This window comes from Harpia harpyja, chromosome 5, assembly GCF_026419915.1.
Source record: "Harpia harpyja isolate bHarHar1 chromosome 5, bHarHar1 primary haplotype, whole genome shotgun sequence".
Lineage (NCBI taxonomy): Eukaryota > Metazoa > Chordata > Aves > Accipitriformes > Accipitridae > Harpia > Harpia harpyja.
In genome coordinates this window covers 41,183,468-41,209,935 of record NC_068944.1, presented here as the reverse complement: position 1 = coordinate 41,209,935, position 26,468 = coordinate 41,183,468, and the positions used below count along the sequence as shown (strand labels likewise).

The 26,468-nt window shown below is 43.9% G+C and overlaps 1 protein-coding gene across 1 annotated transcript; it reads right to left on the bottom strand.

Annotated features, from left to right (window-relative positions):
* Positions 1 to 609: 609 nt before the first annotated feature.
* VXN (vexin) lies at positions 610 to 22,402 on the bottom strand. Its single transcript, XM_052788269.1, has 7 exons — positions 21,801 to 22,402; positions 18,100 to 18,272; positions 14,977 to 15,032; positions 9,142 to 9,304; positions 5,026 to 5,087; positions 3,265 to 3,350; positions 610 to 1,640 (listed from the first exon to the last, which is right to left on the bottom strand). Exons 2-7 carry the CDS (start codon positions 18,164 to 18,166, stop codon positions 1,454 to 1,456), a joined length of 621 nt encoding a protein of 206 aa, XP_052644229.1. The 5' UTR covers positions 18,167 to 18,272; positions 21,801 to 22,402; the 3' UTR covers positions 610 to 1,453.
* Positions 22,403 to 26,468: the final 4,066 nt, after the last annotated feature.

Sequence of the window (26,468 nt, the reverse complement as noted above, 5' to 3'; positions counted from 1 at the left end):
TGAAGATGACCTTAACACAAGCAGTGGATGAAGTCAGCAGGTACCCCAAGTGCAGAAGCTGCCCGGGAGGTTGTGGTAGGAGGGGAAGGAGCTGTAACCGCCGTTAACGCTGCCAACATACGGTTCAGCCCTTCGGTGGGTTCACGGCTCTGGAGCCTCCTCACCTCAGTACCGTGGCACTGTGTGTGACGGCCTCTCAGTGTGTTTTACTACACTGGCTGCAGGCAAGCAAGTTTCAGATGGGAGCTTCTTTCCTCTGCTTCTGCCATAGAGTAAGACCTTTATTTTTCATTTATGTTTTAGAGCACTGGCAGTTAGATTAGAGAAGATCGTCATTGCTATGAGCAACAGGAGATATACTTTCTCCAGTTTTATATTTCAAGTTCTGTATTTAGGCAAACAAGAGTCTAATAACCAGGGGAGCACTCATATGAGGTAAGTAGGCAAGTACTGTTCACAACAGTATATAATATTGTCTACAACACTGGTGAAACCTTTTTTGTAAAACCTTTTTTTTTTTTTTTTGAGAGGAAAACCCAAGGGGCCATGACCAGCAATTTCTAAATTGAAAAAAAATCTTGAGTGACTTCCATTAAATCCATGTATTCATAAGCACAGGTCTCCTATATGCAAATATCTCACGTTTAGTCACCTAGTTGCACCATTTACATATTTTCTTTCCTCCTAGCATTTTGTGCACTTAGTGAAATATCCCGTACCACATGGGTAGAGAATAAGTTGCTGACTACCACTTAACATATAAGCAGGTTCTATGGAAGAAAGTATCTCTTGAGGTTATCCAGTTGCTCATAGTTTGATCTGGCAGGACACTTTGAAACACCAATCGCTTGTCACGTAGCAAAGTTTGGTAAATGGTGTTTGCCAACTTGCTCAGTTCTGACCCATTCTTTTAAAATTTTTGCATCTTTTACTCCTGTCTTGAAACATGAACACTGAAGAATAAAAGATGTTTAGCATATGTCATTCAAATAAGCATATTGTAAGCTGTGTTTTTTATCTCATGATATGAGAGGGGGAAGAGGACGAGCAGTGGTACACAATGAGCAGACCCTTGGGATTCAATGGCACTCTAATCGATCTGTTGCCTTGCAGGAATACACAAACTGCTTGGTAGGCTTTTCTTGTTGCAAGTCCGAGCTGATTCAGACAGGATGTGTAAAATGGTGAATGGGCCAGCAGCAGTTTCAGCATCACTGAGTCAAGACATAAATCTAGTGGGATTTTAGTGTATTGCAACAAAGAAAGGCCAGTGAGTTGCATCATGTTCACCATTTTTACCTTAGTTAGCCTTTCTCCCACTGCTCTGAGGCAATGGCATCAAGTAATAAAAAGGATATCGTTTTCCTGGATGAGCCGTGCTGTGTCTGTTCCCTCATCGATCCTAGAGCACCTTGTCCTGGCTAAAGGTCTTCCCAAGTGTTGCTAAGCCTTATCAGTCCGCCTCAAAGGCACTGTTTGTTGCCCCCAGGTACTCTGACTTCTTCTTGTGCTTCATCCACATCTTCCTCAGGAGGCTGGGTGTCCCGCACAGGTTGCCTCCCGTCAGCGGTAGGGAAGCTTCTGCTCCCTGTGGCAGGGCCAGGTCGTACTCTGCCGTCTTCCTCCAGCGCTGCCTGTGGCTAGCAAATAGAGCAGAGATGAGTAAAGCATTCGCCTCCGTGGCCCTTCTTCCCTGCTTATGGTGGCTGGCCACTGAAAACCAAGGGCTACCTGGTTGCAAAGGTATGTCCATGCCTCGCCTGTGCCTGGGACTGGCAAGTCTGGGATGAGCAGGGGCTGTGCGGGGCAGTGGGCTTGGACGCTACAGCTGCCCCTGCTCTGCTTGGTGCCCTTCTTCCCTTCTTCTATCAGAGTGAACACTCACACAAGGAGATGGGCTACAAGTGGGACCGCTACGAAGTGCATCTTCTGTAGCACTTGCCACCAGACGAGAAGCAGGTAGGTGGCCCAGGGGCAGAGCTGGGCCCTTCTACCAAAGCCCCGGGGACGATGTGGCAGCGCCCAGGCGGGGTGAGCTCCACCTGGCCGAAGGGGCTGAGCTGGCTTACACCCGCCGAGGGGGACTTACGTCTCTGTGTACGGAGTGCGAGGACACTGTGACAATGAGCTTGTTACTGTCCCTCAGGTGGCAATGGCAGCATCTCAAATATCACCCAGATCTGTGTCTGGGTTAACTGCCTACTAACTGCATTTGTACTGTGGTCAAGCTGTTCTGTAATTACACTTAAAGGCAATAAAGCTTTTTTAAAAAAATATTTAATTACATCTTCTAAGCTGCTTTAGGGCAAATATTATAGACTCTGTCCTAGTTTTGGCTGGGATAGAGTTAATTTTCTTTCTAGTAGCTGGTATAGTGCTATGTTTTGGGTTCGGTATGAGAAGAATGTTGATAACACACTGATATTTTCAGTTGTTGCTAAAAGTAATGTTTCAACTAAGTCAAAGATTTTTCAGCTTCTCATGCCCAGCCAGCAAGAAGGCTGGAGGGGCACAAGAAGTTGGGAGGGGACACAGCCAGGACAGCTGACCCAAACTGGCCAAAGGAATATTCCATACCATATGACGTCATGCCCAGTATATAAACTGGGGGGAGTTGGCTGGAGGGTCTGGATTGCTGCTTGGGAACCAACTGGGCATCGGTCGGTGGGTGGTGAGCAATTGCATTGTGCATCACTTGTTTTGTATATGCCAATCCTTTTATTATTATTGTCATTTTATTATTGTTATTATTATCATTATTATTTTCTTCCTTTCTGTTCTATTACACCGTTCTTATCTCAACCCATGGGTTTTACTTTTTTTTCCCCAGTTCTCTCCCCCATCCCACTGGGTGAGGGGGAAGGGAGTGAGTGGCTGCGTGGTGCTTAGTTGCTGGCTGGGGTTAAACCACACAACTTTTTAGGGGGAAAATACTTAAATTTTTAATTTAGATGCTTTTTTTTCTAGTGATAAAACACAGCTGTAACTGGCACCGGGGCAACTGTATAAATGGCTATGGGTGACAGTATAATCAGCATGTCCTTTAGCTGGTCTCTCCCTGCCTTTGGGAAGCAAGTGGCATGGCTTTACTGTAAATCACCGAGGGTTTAGAGCTCCAATTCAGAGCAGATCTGCAGCTGAGCACCTCTTTGTGTTTCTGGTGAGTGGGTGACCTGTGGTGGAGGTGCCCTGTCCCCTTTCCTGCCTGGCAGCGCCCCACGTGCAGCCCCCCAGGCTTGGCTGGAGAGGTGGGAAAGGACTTACTCTTCCGTAGAAGTGCTGTCACCTGCGGGTGAGTCTGTGACAGCCACCGCTTTCACTGTGATATGGGCAACTGGCGATGGTGGAATCTGCGGGACGAAAAAGCATGTCGTTAGGAAATGCCACTGATGAGTAGGGACCCCAGGTTCATCTGAGAAAAAAGGCTGTTTTAGGAAAATCAATAAATACTGTAAATCTCTTAACAAGAGAAAGCAGGTTAAGGATTTGACTGTCCAACTCTTATCCACAAAAATATCGATTGCTCACATGAACGGTCTCACTGAGCTCAGCACAGAGCTTGTATGAGCAAGAACTACATCTCCTGTCGAAGGAGAGAGGCTTGCAGAACTTTTTATTCCCTAGTTTTTACATCTGGCTTCCCGAGGAGACAAGGCTTTGTGTGGACTGAGCAGCCTGCCTCTTGCAGCTCTTCACAGGCCACCTCTACTGCTGGCTGGGAAGGAGCTGTCCCAGCCATCGCCATTTCTTGAGCATTCAGAAATGCTTCCCCGTTTTGCTGGGTGCTGGTCTGTGGTGTGGGGGGCCCTGATTCATGCCCCAGTTCTGCCATGGCACCACAAGTGCCTAATCATTGACTTCCTCCTTGTCTTATTTGATCATAAATTGCCTGCCAGAACGGAGGCACATTTTCACATAAACAGGCTGCTGAGACTGGCATATCCTCCAAGATGGTAAGCTAAAGTGTGGGTTGCCCAGAAATAGAAAAAAAAGTAAAAAATTGTGATGTGCTCTCATCATTTCAGGCAATAAACACACTTACTGATTTTACTGGCAATACTGAAAAATTTCTTTATGTTATTGTCACTACTGTAACTGGTCTTAAGCTGTCTAGGGCCATTTCCCCTGGGATTAATCTGAGACTGGACACGTCTAGGTGTGCTCCTCAAGTATCCCAAGACTTAAAGATGTTTGAAATCACTTTTGCAAGCATCCTTTGAAACTTAACTGTATTAATTATTGGTACGTGCAATTAGTTTCATTACACTGAATACCATTAATTTTGACCATCCTTCAATATTGTATAGTCATTTTTCTCAAGTGTAGCCCAGCTGCCATCTAGAAAGTATGTTGCAGCCATCCAGAAGAGCATTTGAAGCCATGAAGTTTCTATAGCATGGTCTGGTGTTGGTCAGAAACTTTTCAAAGGACTATTTTCTGTTTGAAAATCTGGTTTTTATAAAATATTTTTTGGTAAGAAAAAGAAGGGAGGTAAAATGTTTCAGTAAAGCTGAGTCATTTTTAACCAAAACATTTTTTCTGTCTATTACAGAACAAATTTTGAGGTTTTGTATGATGATTTTCCCATCAACTATTTATTGACATTTTTGATTGATCTGATTATCATGTCAGGTTGGCATTCTGGAGAATATGAATTATTTAATGCTTGTTCCACTTTAGAAATTAATTTCTTCCCAATTTGTGAAATTCCTTGAGAAACAAGAGGCTAATTCCTCCCAGCTCTTGCAGGTGGCTGAGCATCCAGAATGGAGCCTGCCTGTTTCCATCCCACAACCCTTCCCAGTTGCCTGAGGGGCAGCTGTCCCGTGCGAGTCCCTGCTCCCAGCTAAGGATCCTCTGGCATAAATCCTGTCTCAAAGCCTTAACAAAGACTGTGAAATCTGCACTTACTGTGACAGACTGACATGCTGTTAATGTGGGACATGCTGACAGGTACTAGGTTTTAAGATGCATCAGACAGTGGTAGTTGGTCTTGCTTACTTTGGTAAGTAAGTATTTACTTACCGAAGATTTTCCATCCAACAGGTGGTTACAGGACTTGGATGACTCTCGTTCAGTAATTCCCACTGCAAAGCATAAGAAACATGGCATTATCAGTAATTATCCCATTGGCAAAGCTTGTATTAAAAGCCTCCTTCCATGCTGTAAAACCCAGATATGAAGAGAGCCCAGATTCCGGTTATAGTCCCACTAGATTTGATTATAGCCAAAAGTACAGAAGTTTCTTTATTATAATCATCTACTATGATGTCAAAATAAGTGATTTTTGGAATTGCTTAAGTCATTCATTCTGGAAAGCCACTCAGCTGCTTGCTCCTAGACTTTTCAAATGAGATTGTGAACTGTCCTTAGCAGACCAAGCTAAGTGGGAGCCCTTCCCCCTCTGTGAACACTCCTGTGTATGTATATAAAAAAAAGCGGTCCCATCTGCTACTCCTCAGCAGAGGTTGGGTAATGCAGTTTTTGTGTGTCTTGGAGCCCCCACTGCCAGGTCTGTCCTGCCTAGGAGATCATTCTCCTTTCTGCATTGCCCTGGGGAGTTATTCTTACCTGGACAGAGATGTGTGCTACATCCACCCCATCACAGGGAGGGATTTCAACCTTTCTGTCTGCCTGTGGCTGAGTGGCACCTCTCTCTGCTGTCCTCAAACCTGCAGGTTAACTTTCAGTTACACGTGAGCGCTCAGCCGGTAACTTATCTGTGGATAAATGCTCACTGACATTCCTGCTAGTTGTACCGAGGAAATAAATGAGTGAGGGATGCCAGATTTTTTTCATGGAGCCAAATTCTCCCATTTGGCTGTGGGAATGTGGAGAGATCTATTTTTTTTTTTCCTTTCTTTCTGTTCCTTGCCATTTTTGGTTGTCTGCTGTTTTTTCGAAAGGATATTCAGGTAAGTGAAGAGCAAGGATCTACAGAAACACTAAGATTCACCAAGACAGAGGATAGAATATGATTCACAACAGCTGTGACCAATGGAATATAAATAATGACAGCAAACATCAGAAATAGCCAGGTACTGCTTATAGTGCTGTCTCAGGCAGGAGTTAGCAATCAGAACTGCCTTCTCCTTCTGGGGGCAATATTTGGCCATGATAAATATCTTAACCAGCCTCTCTCTTCCCGCTCCCGCCCCTGCCAGTAATTCCATTAGGTACCTAACTGTATACCTCACGTCAAAGTTTAATTCAATTACCTCCTCTCATCTTGCATATTAGGTACTAACAGTATTCAGCAAGTGGCTGCAGGCATCAGTGCTTCGGCTAATGTCCATAATTTTTCTTTTTTGTTTGTTTGTTTTCTTTTCTTTTGTTTTGTTTGCTCTTATATTTTCTGATTCTTCCCTTCAGCCTATCCCTCTTCTTATTAGATATAGAAAATACTCTGGCAAACTTTTAGCAAAATATCTAAGCAAAAGTAAGTCCTCATGGCTTCAGGTTCCTAAGTGCTCCTCAGGACAGTGCTGGCTGTGTGCAGTGTGAATTCCATTTCCAGAAGGTGCTACGGATCCCGAGCCTGGGACAAGGGTTGCTCCACATCTGTTATTCTGACTTGCCCTATGTTTCCAAGATGAGTGCTTGTACAAAAACTTGGTACAAAACTGAGTAAATAAATGTGCTGATGGTCTCATCTATGCTCTTGCTTACACATTTTTCACTTACTCTGGAAACCGAACTGTTCACTCTATTACCCTGATTTCAAGTTGTTTTTTACCAAATCTGAAGTCTCTTTAATATTCAACAGTACTTGTCTATGGAGTAAGCATGGAAAACTCTACAGACACAACTACTTCCAGTAAGAAAGTTGAAGGATGTTTTCAAAGGGTGAAATTTATGTGGAGGTCACATTGGTACAGAGATTAATGAAAATAGATGATACATATCCATATATATACCTCACTTCATATCACATTATGTTGGCTTTCCAGCTGTTGAGAAACAGCTGGAAAAACCTTTCTGGACTCTCTCATGGCACCCTATTCTCAGTGTAGGTATTATTAATAGAGTGCATACTGAAATCGGACACTGCAGCATGTCATGATAAAGAGCTGTTTTTATTTTCATACGAATATTTGCAAACACTTCTACCTTCCTCCTCTTCAAATGCTAAATCTGTAAAGTCAGGCACTCAAAAGTTATGAAACACCAGAATTGGATCAAAGTTATTTCATCACCCCCAAGGATCTAGACATTGAGATTCGGTCTCTAATTTGTGACCAGAAACCATTTTTCCAAGACTTTCTGCTTCACTCATATAGACATTGTTCATTCAGAAAGCTGTTGTTCATCCTTAGCTTTCATTTCTCAGTGCACAGCCCTATACTTAATTTCCCCACCAGTGAATCCTCTGAGGACAGAACTATTCATATTTTCATGGGCTCTTCTGTATTGTGATCACTGTGGTCATCATCTGCACAAATGTTTTAAAAAACCAGCTTCATCACCTCCTGAAGGGCAAGGACTTATGCCAGGCAAACAGAGGTAGGTACTGAGTTTAAGATCAGAAGTTCCTGGGATCCAATTTTTCTGAGGCTTGAGGAGGATGCAGCACTGTTCATAGTCAAAGCACAGGTTTTTGTGCAGCAGCAGGAACTGAGCCCTCCCAGGTGCTGCAGTCGGAGGTGTGAAGCAGGCACCCAGAAAAGGGGGATCCATCGGCTGTGTGAGGTGATGAGCATCACTGAGGAGTCTGCTGGCAGTGAGGGACAGACCTTAGGGAGCTATTGCAGGAGACATCTTCTGTGCTTTGGGGAACAGGGATCCGATAAACAACCTTGCCGTGCTGCACAAGCTTAGGCAGCCCTGCAGCAGCTGTCTTGTCTTGTCCAGATGTTCCTGGTGAGTTTGTCCTGTCCTGTTCTCGTGCCCTCCTTACACTCCTCAGTCATTCCTTTTTGTTTTATTTTTTTGTTCTAATTTCAACTTAGTTTCTCCCTCTTCCCCGTTCAGCATCCCAGTTTCTTTGCCTGATCGCTTCACTTTCTCCCCCTATGAGAACCATTTCCCCCTTTTCTGCTCTTCTTTTTGGATTCCTACATCTTTTCTCCAGTTTGCACCTATCTGTCACCCTTTACCTCTTGTTGCCCCTAACACCAGAGACCAGCAGTCCCTTCTTTCTCTCCTACTGACACTCTGCCACCCACTACCCTGCAGCTGGTCCCAGCCACTCCTCCGCCTCTCCCTGCTCCAGCCCCGAAGCCCCAGTTCTTCGTTCAGCCATTTCTTGGCTCCAGGCCCAGTTTGAGATCTTTCCCTATGGTCCCAAGCTCAGTTTGTTCCTTCCCAGTTTCCCAGGTCCTGCTCTTGTCTGGTCTGTGTTTAAATGGGATGGCTTATGAGCCATGTAGCTGCAGAGCGGTGGTGTGAAGAACATGCACCTTCATGGTAGTATCTGCTTTACAGATTTAGCACCTTTTAACAGCTATATGTCCAATGTCTCTACCGAACACGTGCCATATGGGATTTTTTCAAAGGCTTATGACTTGACTGCATGTGGGTGGTTTTTCAAGGGAGAGCAGCAAAAGATGCATTTTTGATTAAAAGGCCACCCCTTGCCAAACTGCATGGACCTGCTCCATCTTTGACCTTCCAAACATAACACACCAGTGCTGAAGGACCTGAATGACCAGTCTATTTATGTTTACTCATTTCCTTGGTTTTGCCTTGGCAAACTCTATTTTTCCTTCACGGGTTCTCACAAATATGCTGAACAAGTTTTGGTTGAAAAAACAAAATCAGGTCTGTGGCTGACATCCAGAATCTAAAATTCCATCCCAAACAATTGAGTTCTGGCAAGTTCTAAGCAACTGAACAGGGATCCTATATAATAAGATCACTCAAGCAAACTCAGTGATTCACATTCTATCATCTCTAAAATATTGTCAGCCTTTGGAAAGGGAGCATTTATGACTCTGAATAAAGTGAATTTATGACTCTGATTAAAGTGAGAACTCTGCAATGCCACAGTCATTATATCTCATTAATTCCACCGGACATTTTAAGCATGGAAGTATCCTTCAGGTACATAACAAAGTGCCTGCTTTGCTGCAAACAGGAAGACTGCAATATCCAAAAATGTTCTGAAGCCACAGAGGAATAAAGCCACTTCTGGGGACTTACCATGCTGGGCAGTGCCCTTGGTGGGACAGGGTCCCCGCTGCCTGCTCTGCAGGCAGCCCAAGCCCCGCACCTCGTCTTCGCTGTACAGCACCTGGAGGAGGTCACCCTGGTAGGGCTGCAGCTTTTCTGTCCTGTGGGGCCGACGATCGGATATGGCTACCACCTACAGGGAAGAGGCAAAACCATCCCATTACACCCGACCTTGGAGATTAGGTGGTCTGGCAAGGTCACGGGGGAGCAGCATGGCGCTTGCTCTTCCCACTGCTTTACTGTCATCCCAAGGGGATTTTGTTGGGTGGGGATTGTGGGATTTGTGGGGTTTGTTTTGTTTGGCTCCTGCCTCTGTGCATGAGATGTATGGGAAAATCATGTGGGGTCTCTCTGGCACCCAGCTACTTAGTTGCACCTTTCTGTATTCTCTTCAGGAGACTGAAATGTGGTCCTTTTCAAGATCTACTGAATAGGATATGCCTTTGAGACAAGCTCAAATTTAATTTCTTACTGTGTCATATCTTGGGCAACCAGTTAAACTTATGCAATTAAGTTATGAATGCTATTTCTTCATGGCCTCTCCTGCCTTTTGGAATTATTTACATTTTATACCTGGCAAATGACTACAGAGGATACAAGGCGGTGAATAATTGTGCTCGCAAAGATTAAATTTCACAAACGTTAGCTCACACAAACAAAACTCACTGAGAGCTGCACCTTCAAACATTAGGCCCCCTGTATCTTGAACAGAGTCCCTGAAAACGAGAGTGAACGACATCAAGTTCTTTTCTACATCGATCATGACTAAGTCATGGCACTCACTGTGCTGCCACAGGAAACCGGGGAGGCCAGAGCTAATGTGAGCTTAAAAAAACAGGAATAGGCTCCAGGCAGGTGGATCCATCAGGACTGTTATCCAGGATGGTGTGGAAACAACCTTCTCAAGAAGATTGAAGTCCCGACAGCAGGGAAAGAGTGTTTCATGCTTTGGTTTCTTTTATTCTTCCCCGAAGACTTGCTACTGTCATACAGAGAACAAGGTAAATAGGGCGAAGATCCAAACCAGCAAGGAAACAAGAAACGTAGCAACTATTCTGACTGTTTCCTGTTAGACTCAGGTTGATCTTATGTTGGGAGACCAGGAGAAAAGCAGTTACTTGCATCTAATTGATGACTGACAGTTGCCATCTACATGTCTTATATATAAATACAGTTATTTGGTCTCAAGATAGAGACCAGCAACTGACCAGCCCGCTATTGGCATAGAAAAGCCTTAATTCCATCTATTGCTCTGTCTTCTAATGTTCACTCAAGATAAAAACAAGACCGTATTCAAGCATGTCCCCTCACACACAATTGTCCATTTTCTTTAAGTAAGTTTTAATTCAGTTTGCCATTAATCTGCAATATTCTGTGTACGTGAATTTTTACGCAGATAAAAAAGCACATGCAAACCAATGTTTTCCAAAACAGGAAAAAAGAAAAACCGCAACCTGACCACTTTTTACTCTTTTGACTCCATGTACCCTCAGGAGTCTGGAGAAGGCTACATGACCTAGAACCTACTGACCAGCAGGACAAGGAGCAGAAACTGCCCAATGGCAGGCAAAAAAACTGCTGGAAAGGGCTGGTGAGACAACCAAAGCCTAATCCAAGACCTAAGAGGGGTTTTCTCTTAGTTCTGTGGATTTTGGCACTCAGCCTAACACAGTCGCTGCTCCGTAAGCTACTTAAGGATGTGGCCAGTGTTAAGTTAAAGTCCAAGGGGCTACTGGTGTCCTTGAAGGCAAGCACGTGCTAAAGGAGGCTGCAGCCAGGGCCCAGCTGTACTGACCACGAATCTGGCGCTGCTGGACAGAGCCTCAGAAACGAGGGTGATGCTGGTGGTTAGAGGCCTCCTGTTGCTTCTTAAGCAGTTGGTGTTGGCTCTCTCCCAGCTGCCCCTGGACCAGTCCCAGGACCTCCCTGTCCCTCTGCAGCAGCTCCTCACAGGCTGCAGGCTCCCGTGTCCATGCACGCCCTGACCGCCCGAACCTTGTGAGCTGCATTACCCCCATCACCACCATGACATCGGTGGAGACACCCGTCTGCATCACAAACGTGACAAGGCTATGGCTGATGGGGTCTCTCATGACAGCCCTTGGAGCCTGCCTTGCATGAACCGAGCTCTTCCAGCTTCCAAGGAATGCCACAAAGCTCAGCTTTTCCCACCAGCTCTGGAAATATGCTCAGTGCTCTTGGTCACACTCAGTCTTCTGTGGTGTGTGACAGAAAATGTCATCAACCCTCTGCTACTGAGACACCTGAGGTCACTTCTTTTGCATGGTCATGGAAAGAGCATTTTTGGTAAGTAGGATGCTGGCTGCAGTCATCTCTAATCCTGAAAGTGGCTTATTTGATCAGCGTAAACCGCCATGGACTTGAAACTTAACAATCTGCCTATGTGTTGGAAAGGGTGAAATTTAGTTTGGGGAAAGGAAGCAGGATTTTAAACGCCATTAATAGCAGAAATTATTTAGACACATTGTCTATGTTTTTGAGATTCCTTGTTACATGTCGCATCAGTAATGCCAAAACGCCTTCAAGCAGCAGAATCTGTATAAATAAGTTACAGTGCCATTTTCCATTACAGCTGGAGACAACAGTGCAATCTCTATAGCACATCTTCAGTGAATATCTTTGCAGCATTTGGCTGTAGGACACTTCTGGAGTTCCTTATCTCCTGATTCAAGATTTCACAGTGACTTTGTCTACCTCACCCATTACTGTAATATGTAAAGACTTATCTAGGTCAGGAAACTAAACCTGCTGTAGCGCAGTTTTTATCTAAACTGGAGCTGACATTTCTCTAGGGTACCTAGGGCAAGGCAGAAGGATCAGCTGGAAGTCACTTTTTGTTTCTAGACATACCAGGAAATTTAAATCTGTGTGACTAGCAGAGTCAGCCAAACTATGCAGAATTAGGAAACTGCTCTCTAAAAAACTACTGTTTTTAGAACCTGTAAGTCCTTTGACCTGCTCAGTCTGTTTGCAGGATGCCAACTCTGAATTCAGAGCTCAGCAAAGTCTCTTTTTTGTGGACTTTACCGTGCACATGAGAGCACTGAGGCCTGGCATACCCACTGTTGGAATTAGCTGTGTTAAGTGGGGGCACGGAGGACCCAGGAGGGTTGCCCAGCAGCGCAGAGGCTGTTCCAACAACCCTGCTCCTGGACCCAAATCCCACTGCCAAACCAACAACCAGCCAGAAAAGGTGACAATTAAACATCTGGCTTTGGATAAAACTTTGAAGCTTAGAGGTTGAACAACGAAGTGCTTGTTAGTGGAGGAAATGCCAGATTTGTGGAGTTAAGTTCTTTTTGATGGTCTAATGCTGATCTAATTTTTAATGTGGTAGCACTAGCATGCGCAGAGGGATTTGCCATTTTTCTGCAAAGTAGCCTGGTACTGGTGTCTGGACAGTTTTACCCAAAGGATTTTGGAGCTAGAAGAGCAAGGGAAGAGAAGGGAGGGATCTACTATCACTGGAAATAACTAATATTAGGGCAATAGGAACTGCAAATAAGCATATTGGTGAAACACCCAATTAAAAAAAAGAAGGTGTTTCCCCTTTTCTCTCACCCTTCTACAGTCATGATCATGCTTTTGGGATGGGTTCTTGAATGTGATGGAATTTACCCCCCTAGGGTCAGTCATTTGAATGTTAAATCACTTACTTAATGCTACACTGCTTGAGCATTTCTGCCACGAAAAAAAGGTCTGGCAGATGTCCACGTTGCTTGCTATTTTTGCCCTTGCTGAGGATTAAAGTTGTGCATCCACTGCAATCACCAGAGCAGAAGATTTCATGTTAGCTGAGGCATTTCTACAGCACTGACTGCAGGTGCAGAGGCAAAAGTGAAAAATAAATAATCATTCTGCTACTTTTCTGTGGGTCTAGAAATTGGCAATCACAACTTCCTCACAGGCACGTATATTCCAGTATGTGCCATTTATTTGAATGCTTGTGCATGAGCTGTAAGCAGCTGCATCACACTGAGGAAGGGGAATGCACAAGTCTAAGAGATGACTGTGCCAACTGCTTTGGTTTGAGAGCCTTGCTTGTTTTCTTAGCTGGAGCTGCAGACCATTCCTCAGGCTTGGTGCTCCCACTACTAATATGATGCTGCCTGCATCATGACTAAGGGCCAATCAGAGCACATCTTTAATTGCGGTCAGGAAAGCCCCAAAGGAAAACAAAAATCCTCTAAAAATACAGCAACAAACCAGGGACTTTCTTATCTTATTTTCTTAGACCTTTATGAGTATAGTGCTGCTACAGCAGCTCATCCAATCCAAATTAAATATTAGAGGCTCCCGTTCAGCAGAAACAACAACTATCTAACTGCTGAGATTCAGAACATGATAACAGACATATGGTTGCCCTCGATTTTGGTGAGAGCTAGCTGAAAATTTTCCAGCTGAATGGTTTTATGAGAAAATTCTGGTTAGAAATCTGGGCATTTTGTTGGAAAAGATCTGTCTAAAAAAGGGGTATCTCAAAACGGCTTGTTTTGAGCAACACTCCAGCACTCTGACTTTCATCCTCATTTGGAAGGAAGAGTCATTTTGAAACCTCAGCCTGAGTTACGGGACAAAAATAAGATTTTCACAATTTGAGAAAACACACACATACATAGTTCCTACCCAAACACAAAAGGTGTGTTATTGACCCTTCCTGGGGACCACTTCAGGCATCCTGTGAAGTATTGGGATCTGTAATCTGCTTTAATAACCAAGCGAGGGGATGGGGAGTCAATGTGGCGAGGTTTTTTCTAGTGCATGGGTATGTGTGGTAAGCAGGGGGGACTTACGGTGCTGTGGGGAGATCAGGGAATCAGGAATACGAAGAGGAGGCTATTTACAAATGAGGATGGGGCTGGGAAGTGGGATAGGGCATGGAAAAAGGAAAGGCCACGGAGCAAAATATTTCAACGAAGTGCTAGAGAAGAGGCAGGTCTGTAGTGAGAAGAAATACTTTGTCAGAAGAGTCTCAAAGCGTGAAAAAAGTGCTTTGATATGCACAAGAGAAAGAGGCTGTCATTGCTGCAAGTGAGAACTGCAATAAAAAGATTGTGGAAGGGGTTGTGAATGGCCCAAATGGATTTAAGGGGAGAAAACAGGCCCTGAAGACAAGAAGCCTGATGCCCATGTGTCAAAGTGTCCCAGCTTGGAAAACATTTTCTCAGAGCATGAAAAAATGTTCAGTTATTTGAATTTGGGGGTGTATCTCACCTGCAGGGAGGGGGATAAGCTCCGGCTGTGCCCGTGCAGCGAGGGTGAGCAGAGGACAGGCAAGCACCACTGGGATCCAGGGACAAGCATCCTCCTGTGGCTCGCTCAGAGCCTCCTTTTTGAGTCGAGGTTACAGCCCATTGCTTGGTGTTTTTCTCCCCAGTTCCCTGGGGAATGGGATACTGGCTCCTTAATTAACGCGTATATGTATTGATATGATTTGTTTGCTTTTCATTCCTGCCTGTCCCTCCAGCACTATTATTAAGGCTTTATGGATAAGAATTAAGTCTGTGATTCCCTCAGATGACCCACGTTGATAAGAACTGATTTTGACTGGCTCTGCACAGACAGACTGTATTTTTTGAGGTTTCAATGTGCTTCTATAAATAAACTTTAGCTTTACAGAAACTCCCCTTTCTGTTTCCCACCCCAGTCCCTGCATCGGACACCGATGCATTTCTTTGCCTTGAAAGATCTGCTTTCCATTTATCCATGGCATTTTTAAGGAAAAGTGTAGACAACTGGAATAAAAAAAATAAAAAGAGGGAGAGAAAGGGAGGTTTTTCTTACACTCTTTGTTAGGATGTGCTGTGTAGTTTTGGCTCGTCTTCTGGCAGGACTACATGCTGCAAAAAGAAGAACGGGAACACAGTCAGGGTGCAGCAGAGGTTGACAGGATGAGGTTACATGTGCCTTTGAAAGTCCTCTATGAAAATACATTGAGGGCACGATGGGGAGAGGGGGAAGAAGAAAGGGTTTAAGGAGGAGGATTCCAGCTGAAACAACCCAAAAGAAAGTCCTTTTTAATGTCACCTCAGAGACCATGCTCTAGCTATACAATACAGACATCTGTGGACACAGGGCAACAGCCTTCCCCAAGTTTCTGCACCTCTCCCATAGGCTTCCAGGAGGAACCATCCTTCTCCTTCCTGAGTTTTGATCTGGCCTCCCACCTGCCAATGTTTCAGAAGGAAATGAGCTTCTCCTTCCATCCAGTCACCTTCAAACATGACTAGTGTATATGTTAACTTTGGAGAGGCCTATCATTTTATCTAGATAGGGACTTTTTCAATAAGCTCAAACACCTTTGTGACATCATTTCACTTTTACTGCATGATGTCCAAAGCACAACATTTGCACTAAGCCTAGCCTTTTCTTTTCAATCCTCAAAATGACCCATTCGGTTCTTTAACTTGGGGCATTTTGCTTAAAGTCTGTTTCTCAATTTTATTTCTTAGACCCATGAAGACACCAAAATCATAGGCAAACCAGAATCACTAGCCACTAGACCCACAAGATGCCAGGACCATAAGCCAGGCTTTTGACTGGACTGAAGTGATTGGTTTTGCGTGAGGGTTTTTTTGGACAAAGTGAAGATTATTTAAACTCTCACTGTCTCAGTTTGACTTGAAACTGGCCTGAAAATCTCTGTGATACTCCCAGCTCTCCCTCTCATCATGTCTTACCTTTTGCTCTTTAAAAATATTATCCTCCCCTGTGTTCAGGCTACAGGAGCTACAGGATTTAGCAGCCAGTGACAGAAACAGGCCTGCAAAAGCCTACCAAATTCAGAGAATTAACTCCAATTCTAAAGGCTGACCCTGAGGGCAAGGCATGTGAATGGGGGTTTCCTATTCAGGCTCCATGTATAATCCAAAGGCTTTGAAGAGCCGGAAAGGTTTGTTATGGGTTGACAGGTGACTCTTACTCAGCAGGTGAGCTTTCCTTTACATTTTTGGCATACATTCAACTCCAGGAGTTGCAGTGCTTATGGCTGCTATGCATTCATGTCTGCAAAGAGTTTTGAAGCTGTGGAAGCAGCTGGAGGTCATCCAAGGCTTCTCGTTACTGCAGCCAAACTCCTCTCCTCTGACGGCCGGAATAACAAGTGACCGGGCTTTCCCGGCCTCTGATACAAGCAGAGCTGGCAGTGGGACCAAAGGCACTCTTCCTAGACAGCTTGTGTTTGTCTAATAAGCCACCCCTCGATAGCCCAGTGAGGATCTAAGTGCTGAGCATTAGGACCCCACTGGACAGAAATAAAGTTTTGGCCTATGCTCTGCCTACAGTGAAACAGGACGGTAACACGGAAGGTGATCAGTCTTGCCCAGGGTCCCTGCCAGCAACCTGTTGCAGCGCAGGGTACTTCCACACTGAGCCCATCACAACTAAGTTATCTGCCTGTACAGAGCTTGAGAGTGTGCTAAGCTGTCAGTTCAATTATGGTCTGTTTTGCATGGCGTGATTTCCTCAGGGATCCCTACTGCCTTCTCCTGCAGGACACGTTTTATATTTTAAACCATGGTGAATGTGGGATGAAAATCAGACAAACATAACGAAGGTGGGTTTTTTTCCCTAGGAATATGTTTTAAGTTGGTTTTGAAGCTGCTGCAATCACCTTTACTTCTGGAATTTCATTGTGTGAGGACTAAACTAATTGCTCACAAGCAAAACACTCAAGTGCAGAAAAGTTTATTGATGCAAGGAATTATCTTCTTGTCTCTCTGGTATTTTATGTATTTTACTGGACAATGCGAGGAGCACAGTTTATATAGATTTCTACCAGAAGCAAGTACTGTTATGCTGTTATTGGCACCCAGGCTGGTGCACAAGGAACAACACATAAATGTGCCTAACGGTAATAAATTTGCATATTTTCAGAGTACTTGTCATCCACAGTCCAACTCACTGCCTGTTGTCTGCCAGAGCGAGTGGCAAATGGCTTACAGGGGCTGAAGAAAGGCAAGGCATGAAAGGGAAGTCACAGCACCAGCAAACATGCAATTACTTGAATAGCCATTGAAAGAAGAGTGAATCACGGAGGTAGCCAGAAGTGACCCACTTGCACAGGAATACAATGGCAGCAATGCAAACAGTGGGGCTGCAGGGCTCTCTGCAAACATGATTTTCTGCAGGGAGTGGGAGCAGGAAGGGAAGAATGAATCCTTGCAGATGATGTTTCTGGATTTGCCTGCAAAAGGATGTCTGTATGTACAGCCCAGCTTTCAGGCAACAAAAACAATTACAGTGATGGTTCATTTTGCCATTTCCACTTATATTCTGAAATCAAGCAGCTGGGAGCTTATGCTCGTAGCTTGCAAGTAAAGATCTGATCTGGCCCCACAATTTGTTTTCCCTGCTTTTACCTGCTTTCTTGTTGCTGAAATATGCAGCCATTGAGTTTAAACTAATTTGTTCTATCAAATGCAGACTGGGCTTTGTCCGGTTCTTACTCTTCATTACAAGCAATTAATGTTAATCATGCATTCATTTCCAGGGCATGGCTTTGGAAATGTTCCACTTATTGAGCCAGCAGACTTAAATTCAACATTCATGCAGTTCACCCAGTTCATCTGAGCTGCTAACTGCTTGCAGAACTTCATTTTTCTTTTCTATTACGCAGAATAGCCACACAGTTGCAAGCTGTCACTTTAGCAATTACCTCATAGGTATATCAACACCGATTCCAGATCTCCGAATTTTGCCAGCGCAAAGATTTTACACAGCCACAATATCGAAGCACCTGCATGGATTAGCTCCAGAAACAAGCAGCAAGCACTGGACTGCAAGCAGAGCACGGCACGGCTCGGCAGAACAGATGAGCTGCTCACTTCAAAGATTTTGCTGATGCTAAACGCCCCATCCATCTAAAAGACAACACTGTAGCGGTTGTTACAGTTTTGACGTACTCACATTTGGATGAAATCACAGTGGTGAAAACTTCTAAATTTTCGTCGCTGCAGCTGTAAATCTGGTGCATTTTCCACCTCTCCCTCCTGACTGCCTTTCAGCTTCATGCAACCGCTCTGAACTTCTGGTAAATAGGTTTCACTAATCCAATCTGGCTCTGTGATCATTGTCCAGATCTACAAAGGACAGACTGATGCTGTGATCTCATCTCATTCCATATTCTTCATTGCAACATTTTCTGCTCCCATCTGCCTTTCTATGAATACTATTAATGCAAAGATTTAATTTAGCTGTTACTTAAGCCTCCACTCAGATAGGAACATTTTATTTTATGTCTCCTTTTAGCAGTTTGGAGAATCCTCTGCAATAAATGGCTAAAAATTAAAGTCTGTTCTGTGCAGCCAATGTATAGGCAAATAAACGTTTATAGAAGTACTGCAAGGATTGTTAAAATGAGTTGGGTTAATACTTTGTGTACTTTAACACATTTATTGTAAAAATTTGCTCCTCCCATATAATGAGGAGCTGATTCTAGGTGTATTAAGAAAAACATTTTCTGCTTTACCTTTTAAGTTCATAAACTAGTACCTGAATCCTGGGCACTTCAGTGTAAAATTTCAAATGCAGATGACTAAAGAAAGGCATGTCACACAGACATACATAGGTCTATATGCGCCCTACACTTCAGTGGTTACAGAGGGAGGGCAGGTGGCTCAGTCATAGATGGGTTCCTACATGACTTGATGGTTCTGGGGCCTAATTCCATACTTTGGCACTTCAGTAAAGGGTCTTCTTGCCAAAGCTTTTAATTCCTTAATGCTCCCATCAGAAATTGTTCCTTTCTACATCTATGAAAATCAGCCCCCTCAACTTCTGGTGACTTACTGCTGCCATGGACACCTAAGCTCAAAAATTTTGGCTTGCAGGCTCTAGCAACTGATGTAGCAGAAACACTTTCAAGTGTGAATAATGATATTAAATTGTATCAGTCTAATGAATAGCCTTCATTACTAGCACATGTGTGTAATTAACACAAAAACTAGTCCTGTCTTGTCCTATTGACATCTGCTACTGCTGTGGTTTAACCCCAGCCAGCAACTAAGCACCACGCAGCTGCTCACTCACTCCCCCCAACCCAGTGGGATGGGGGAGAGAATTGGGAGGAAAAAGGTGAAACTTGTGGGTTGAGATAAGAACAGTTTAACAGGACAGAAAGGAAGAAAATAATAATGATAATAATAAAACAACAATAATATTAACAAAAGAATTGGAATGTACAAAACAAGTGATGCACAGTGCAATTGCTCACCACCTGCTGACCGATGCCCAGTTAATTCCCGAGCAGCGATGCCCCCCCAGCCAACTCGCCCCAGTTTATACACTGGCCATGATATCACACGGTATGGAATACCCCTTTGGCCAGTTTGGGTCAGCTGCCCTGGCTGTGTCCCCTCCCAACTTCTTGTGCGCCTCCAGCCTTCTTGCTGGCTGGGCATGAGAAGCTGAAAAATCCTTGACTTAGTCTAAACATTACTTTAAACAACTGAAAACATCAACGTTATCAACATTCTTCTCATACTACATCCAAAACATTAACACTACACCAGCTACTAGAAAGAACATTAACTCTATCCCAGCCAAAACCAGGACAGTCACCAACAGTCCTGGATGGAAAATGCCAGCAAACATGGGCTGTCACTGTCATATTAATGTAACATTTCTTTTTTAAAATAATAAATATTGGTCAACACATGCAGAGCCTGGAAGCATTTTGGTTGAGTGGAAGGTGTCACTGTTTCAAGAAAGAAATGAGTGAAGAGAAGCTTGTATTACTTGTCACCTCCCAGGGCAGCCTCCTGCTGTCCAAGGGCAGCAAAGCCATTATGGGGCTGGGGGCATTGTCCCAGGAAACCGTGCCGTGTTTGAAACGGGAGGTGGGACGGCAATATAATCAAGCAAAAGTTCAATTAGTTTTTGATTTATTGCGCCACATGTTCTGCTTGTATGACTGATGTCATTAACATCAGGCTTGGCTGGCATGTTCATCTGTCCCTGCCCGGCTCCCTCTGAAGGCACACACACTCAACAGATGGGGAGCTGCACGGGTGCGAATGCAATTGTTTATCCCCCTATTGTTCCTGTGTCAAGTAATCAAACCAAATCCATTACCCACCGAGAAAAAGATCAGCGCACCATCCATTCAGCGGTGAATGGAGCAGAGGCGGTTACGCAGGGAGGCTTTAAAGCTTTCAAAAGGATAAAAAAAATAATGAAGAGCAACACTGAATAGTTGCCACCCCCCCCCCCCCAAAAAAAAAAGGCTATAACCAATCTAACCCACCCTTTATTTCACCTTTGGATATTCCAAGTCCTATGAGAAGAGGCACTTTTGGATCTGAGTCATTGTTTTCCTAATTATAGGTATGACGTAAAGATATTTTCAAATCATAGCTGGAGTTTAACATTAGAACAAGTATTTGGTGTTTCATCATGTTGAGGGGTGGTGGGAATGTATAAACTGAGTGAGACTTAAGAGCTGGTTACCAGCTGGCGTTCACTGCATTATAGGTTAAGTTTTGAGCAGGTAGGCTTTGAACACCTATCTTTACAAGGTACATGATGCTCTGGGGATGAGTCACTCTGTGCAGAGTGCTGACAAAAGGCTCTCACATCACTTCCAGAGAGAAAAATATGGCTCAGGAGGCCCAATATAATATGTCACATCTGGGATTCTCATCTGGGAATGAAACTTCCCCTGTTCATAAAGAGAGTTTGCTGCTTCATTTTGCCCAGATCTTACAGGGCAGTCGAGCACTATGAACGCCCAGGGTTTTGAAGGAAATCTTGATGTGGCTTCAAGAGAAGGACTGCACATATTGGGCTACTTTTTTTCTACCCATCTGTGAGTTATTTTGGACAAATGTCTTGGTTTATCTAGTACAAAATAGTTGTCATAATACCTGCCAAGGAAGTGTACTACAAAGCTCAGCTGCATGCAACCTGCTGAAGAACAGCAGGCAGTAATTTTAGACTTGAGGAAGACACTCTCCACAATGTCCAACCTAGGAACTGCTGGCAGAGCCACATCAGATGACTTCACATGGTATCTCCCTCTGGCTTCTTACTGACCTAGCAAGAGTCCAGTCTGTGGTGGGAGCAGGAAACCAGTTATTGATTCTATGAATCATTTTTTGTTCCCCAAATTACATAAAATATTAGAAAGGAGGCTCAAATATTTCCTCACTGCTAAACACGATTAGTAAGCTATTAATTTAATTCATGTGGTGCCACTGCAGCCATGAGAAGACCCAAAAAAGTTTTTGCACCAGGGTATATCTTTGACTGAAGACTCCCAAGCCAACATGTGGAATCCAGATTCCTCGCTGTGGGCTGTGATATAACTGTTTACCAAATACCTGAACTCCCAGTGTTATCAGTAAAGGATCAAAACATTTGCTGGTGCAAGAACTTGGCGACAAAAGGTGAACAGGGACACCTGAGGAGGAGGAGGACTCAAGACACAGGAACAGCCATATGGTGTCTGACAAAACATCCATCTAACCTGATCTGCATGTCTGAGACAGGGAAGGTATTTGATTTTGGGGAATGTGGGCAGAAAGGAAGGAAGGGTGGAGAAGGGGAAGAGACGTATGCTGAGGCTGAGGGAAAAACAACTGGTGAAAACCGCAGAAGGCTCAACAAACCTTGTCAACATGGCAGAAAATCCCATGAACTGGTGAAATGTCCCTCTGGGGAGGTGGCAAGGGTGCTTTCCCCATGGTCTGGATCTGTTCAGCCACATTTGGAAGAAACAAGTGTAGATGCTTGTCCTGTTTGCCAAGTATGCCAGAGTTGGTAAATTTAAAAGAAGTCAAATTAAAAAAAAATTAATTATGGTTACAAAAACTGTAATTAAAACTTTGAGTGATTTCAGCTAAGTATCAGAAACCTCTAGACCTTGTTTATCATGGCCTTTGTAAACAAATGAATGCCTTTCCAGCACAGCATTCTTCCAGTGAAGTTGGCGGGAAGCATCCCAGTACTCTCATCATATGCAAGGGATATTGCCAAGGGATTCCCTGGCCCGCAGAGGACAGAGCTCTTCCCAAGGCAGGTCTCTGGCTTCTCCCTGGATCTTGTACCCTGTTGCGTAAGAGGCAAATCAAATCCATACTGAGCCACTTGAGCCTATTTCTTACCGTTAGCTGGGCAATATGATAAGGATAAGCCACAGGTATTTTTGGAATAGGATTGTGAACCAGAGGTATGCACAGTTAACCATTTAAAAATAAGATGGGATAAAACTGCACACGCATGCTGCAGACATTTACTCTAAAACATGTGTGCATGATGCAATGCAAGCAGCATTTTTGGTGGAAGGAAAATTGCTTTGTTTCATCTCAGGGCCATAGAATTGCAACTGCCAATGACTGAAAAGGAAAACCAACAAAAAAAGCAAAATATAAAGTGAGCTTCTCGTACATAATCTGCTATTTTTCTCTAAATGAAAGGGAGGGACAGATATGTTATCAACAACTTCACCTCATAGCAGTCTCCAAAACTAGTTCAAAATTAAAGTAGCACTGCAGGGCTGAAAGGTCAGTGAATAAGTGAAGAATTTTCAAAAGTAACATTTTAATTTGCATCTGGCTGGAAGCTGCTGTAACAGATTTTACCCAAATGGGAATAAAATCAAGGCATAAATAACATTTTGAACTTTTAATTCACTATAGCGGACCAGGAGAGAGGGATGCAAGAGTTGTGCAGTTTGAAAGGGTTAGTGCACAGACTTCTCTGCTAATTGGGAAAGGAAATAACCAGCCAGACCTGGAAGCCAGGCTGAAAGCCTCCCACTAGTTACTGAAAGATACTGCAGGATCCTGAGGAAAAAAAAACCCAAACCTGGTTGGCTCCTCTTAAAAAAGTTACATATAGATAATTGGACATTCACAAATTTGCCCTAAGCTTGTAAAACACGCTTGAGTAAGTCCATACAATGATTAGTGAGAAGCACAATGCCGGCACTGCAAGGTTCAAGTCCCGCAGAGCTTGTGCCAGCAGCAGGGATTGCACCGAGCCAGCATTAAAGCTAGGGCCAGGCTGAGCACGTGGAGGCTTAACAAGCTTTCATATACTGGTAATCCACAGAAAGCATTAAAAATGTCAACAAAAGAGCGATATGTCCAAACTGGGCGATGACAACAATAGCTTATTAAGATTTTAATTACATTTGTCCTCGATTTGTTAATTTTTCAAGTTAATTGATCAGTGAGGTCTTTATTCCCCTGATAAAGCACAACAATTTTTGGATGGGGCTTTTTCACTCCCAATTTTTTCCTTTAAAACATTTTAAGATTATTTTGACTATTGGATCCTGATATGAACACAACCATTTTTGGACAAACAAGCACATTAATTAAAGCTTGTCCTGTGGTTCCTGGATTTGTGCAGCAGTAGCCCTCTTGCTCTAACTGTATACTATGCCTCACACCATACGGAGGAAAATCCACTGCTTGGGTAACCGGGCACAAACTGCTTAGGATTTCTCCCATGGATAAGTCTAAAGAATGAGGCAACCTGAGCTGTCACCTTACTTGTCTCTAGCGTGTCCTCACGCAGCCATCAAGCTCCTTCTGCTGCGTGCAACGCACGTGCTCTGTGGGATGAAGGGCTTTGGAGGGTATCAGATGGCATTGCCTCCTCTGGCTTAAGTTCTGTGTGAAAATGAGATTAAATTTAAAACAAGGACCATCATTATTGGCACTCAGAGACCCCAGTGCTAGAAATTTAGAAAATAGCAATAGGAAGTAAGAGAAGCTGCACTAAAGGCACAGAAGGATGATCAAATTTACGACTCTCCTTTTGATCCAGATTTAAGTTATGGTGCCTGTGTGAAGCAGCATGTCAGCGCAGGAGATGGCACTGTGACAGAGGAGGTTTTAGAACAGAGTGGGAGCACCAATACAGAATTGCTGGGTCTTGGAAATGGGAGACTTTCAAGGTAGTTTTTGTGTGACAAGTACATTAAATGGCCATACACGGTACGGCTATGAGTCTGGAAGGGGAAACTGGGGGATGCCCTCTGATGCCAATTATCCTAAAAAGGGTTTTGGAGAGATGAAATGGGTTATCTTGTGTCGCTGCTGGTTTGGTCCTTGGCCTCTCTACTGATGCTGCCAGCAGGGGTGTCAAAAGATCTTCTGCTTTAAGTACCTGACTTGTTTCTAGGAATCTGATTAAAGTAGATCACCTCAGATAACAAGACGAGTTAATGCTGCAAATACATAGGAGAGGATTTTCAAGCTCATAAGCTACATAGAGGTCAGTCCTTTTCAAGTCATGCAGTCCCTGAGATCTTTGATTTTTCGCAGAACTGATGATCTTTACTTGTCCTTTCCCTCTGTCCTGTTAGCCTTTACACTTAAACACTTACCTTTATTAATTCAGTTCTGGCTGTAATCTGTTCAGTTGCTCTGTTCACTACATGGCACATACCATACAGAGGTAAGCCTGGGAGAAAGAAAACCAAAAGGGAACAGGAAAGAGTTTGGGGGGGCTTTGTAATAGACGTGGCACATTCTCCTTAATAACTGCACAGTTTTAGATTCTACATCCTTTGGGGTTTTACAATGTTTTGTAAAATGCATATTCCCATTTTAGATGTTCCCCCAAAGTCTGACATTTCTATACCCTCTCAACTTGGTCAGCCAAAGAGAGGTAGACTCCTAGATCCTAGCTCTTCAACTTTTTATACTCTCTAGCCTGTAACCATGTTCTATATTAAGGCTCAACATCTCAGCTGCATGCTTATGTCTGCACACATGGCAGGTTTTTTACCAATGCCTTGTTTGCTATGCACATACAGATGCCTCCAGTGAAGGGCATGCTTAGACCTTTAGCACCCATCAGCCGACCCTGCGCTGCCTTTGCTCAGTGGGTTGGCGTTTTTTAGCTCAGCTCTGTTGGGTAGGTCCCTGAATTGCACTTTACAGTTGGTGACAGTATCATTTCTGACATGAGAAGTCACAAACGATTACTTTACTATCAAAATCTGCCCTGTAGCTCTGTGCTGTTTTACCAACTGAGTAGTCTCAGTTTTAGGACTTCCATCTAAAACACAAATACAGTAGGTATGAAGTACGTCAGCTTCACCGCACCAGGAGCTAAACTTGGGAGATGGCTACATGAAGGCTGTGGGACATGCTATTCTAGGATGTCCTAACTGCCAGAAATGCAAGCGGTGCCACTGCGAGTGTGTCTGAACAGGACCTGTGTGCTCCAAAAGTGGGAGCGGAGGCTGCAGCCCTCCAGGAGGGAACATCAAAGTGCCACCACTCACAGCCCAGCACTGACATAGCTTCAAACCTTCCTGGCTTGGAAAGACGACCCTGGAGAAGGACTGATCCACTGAAACAAGTGTTACAGAGACTCTGAGGCTTTATTCGTGCACGGCAAATGCAGTTCAGGCTCTGTTCACGTTAATTCCCGTTTCTCGCTGCTCAGATTAAGCACGTAGTAACAGCTTTCAGGAGGCAGGGACCTGTCCATTGGAAAATGGATTATGACCACCAACTCTTGCACATAAACTACTAAGCAATCATCTAACGGTCACTAGAGAGACACCATAGGTCTGTGCTGGTGACCTGGAGGTGAAATGACTTTCTTTGTCCGTCTGAATCCCTGAAGCATTCAGACCCCTGATCGGGGGGAAGTTCTGATCTAAATGACCATTAATCTTCCTTAAGGTGAAAAGGTCAGAAGAGCAGGTTATTCAATGATGTTAACTGTTTTTTATGCCAGCAAAAAAGCTTCTTTATTTTCAATGCTATCTTGAAATATACAGCAACACTTAAACATTCAAACTTTCACAGTGATTTTTTGAAAGTGATGTCAGCTTTTAGATAGATGACAAAGTCCACACACAGCGTCAGCCCCCCACAGCTGTGTCCATAGCCATACCAACAATGCCACACAATGGTGTCCTTAAATCCCATAAAGGCAAGCGACAATGCCACAGAATGAAGCGATAACATATTGGAGCTGCTGACAATCAGTCTTTAACATGTGTTATCCATTTGACTGCAGGTGTAAATCAGCATTTCAATGTCAAGTTGCTAATTTAAGGCTGTACGGTCAAACATCCAAATAGCATACCCCAGGAAAAGCACAAGCGCATTGTTAAAGTAGGTCAAAGTCACCGCAAGTCAGGGAACACAGAGGAGAAGTTCCACATCAATAAACCAGTGTTTGTGCTATGATATATATATTTCATGATACAGTAGTATTAAATTATACATTTAACAGGAGCTCAGACTACAGCGTAGGCACAGCCATCATTCTGTTGCCGCTCAGTTGACTCTGGTGGTGTACGT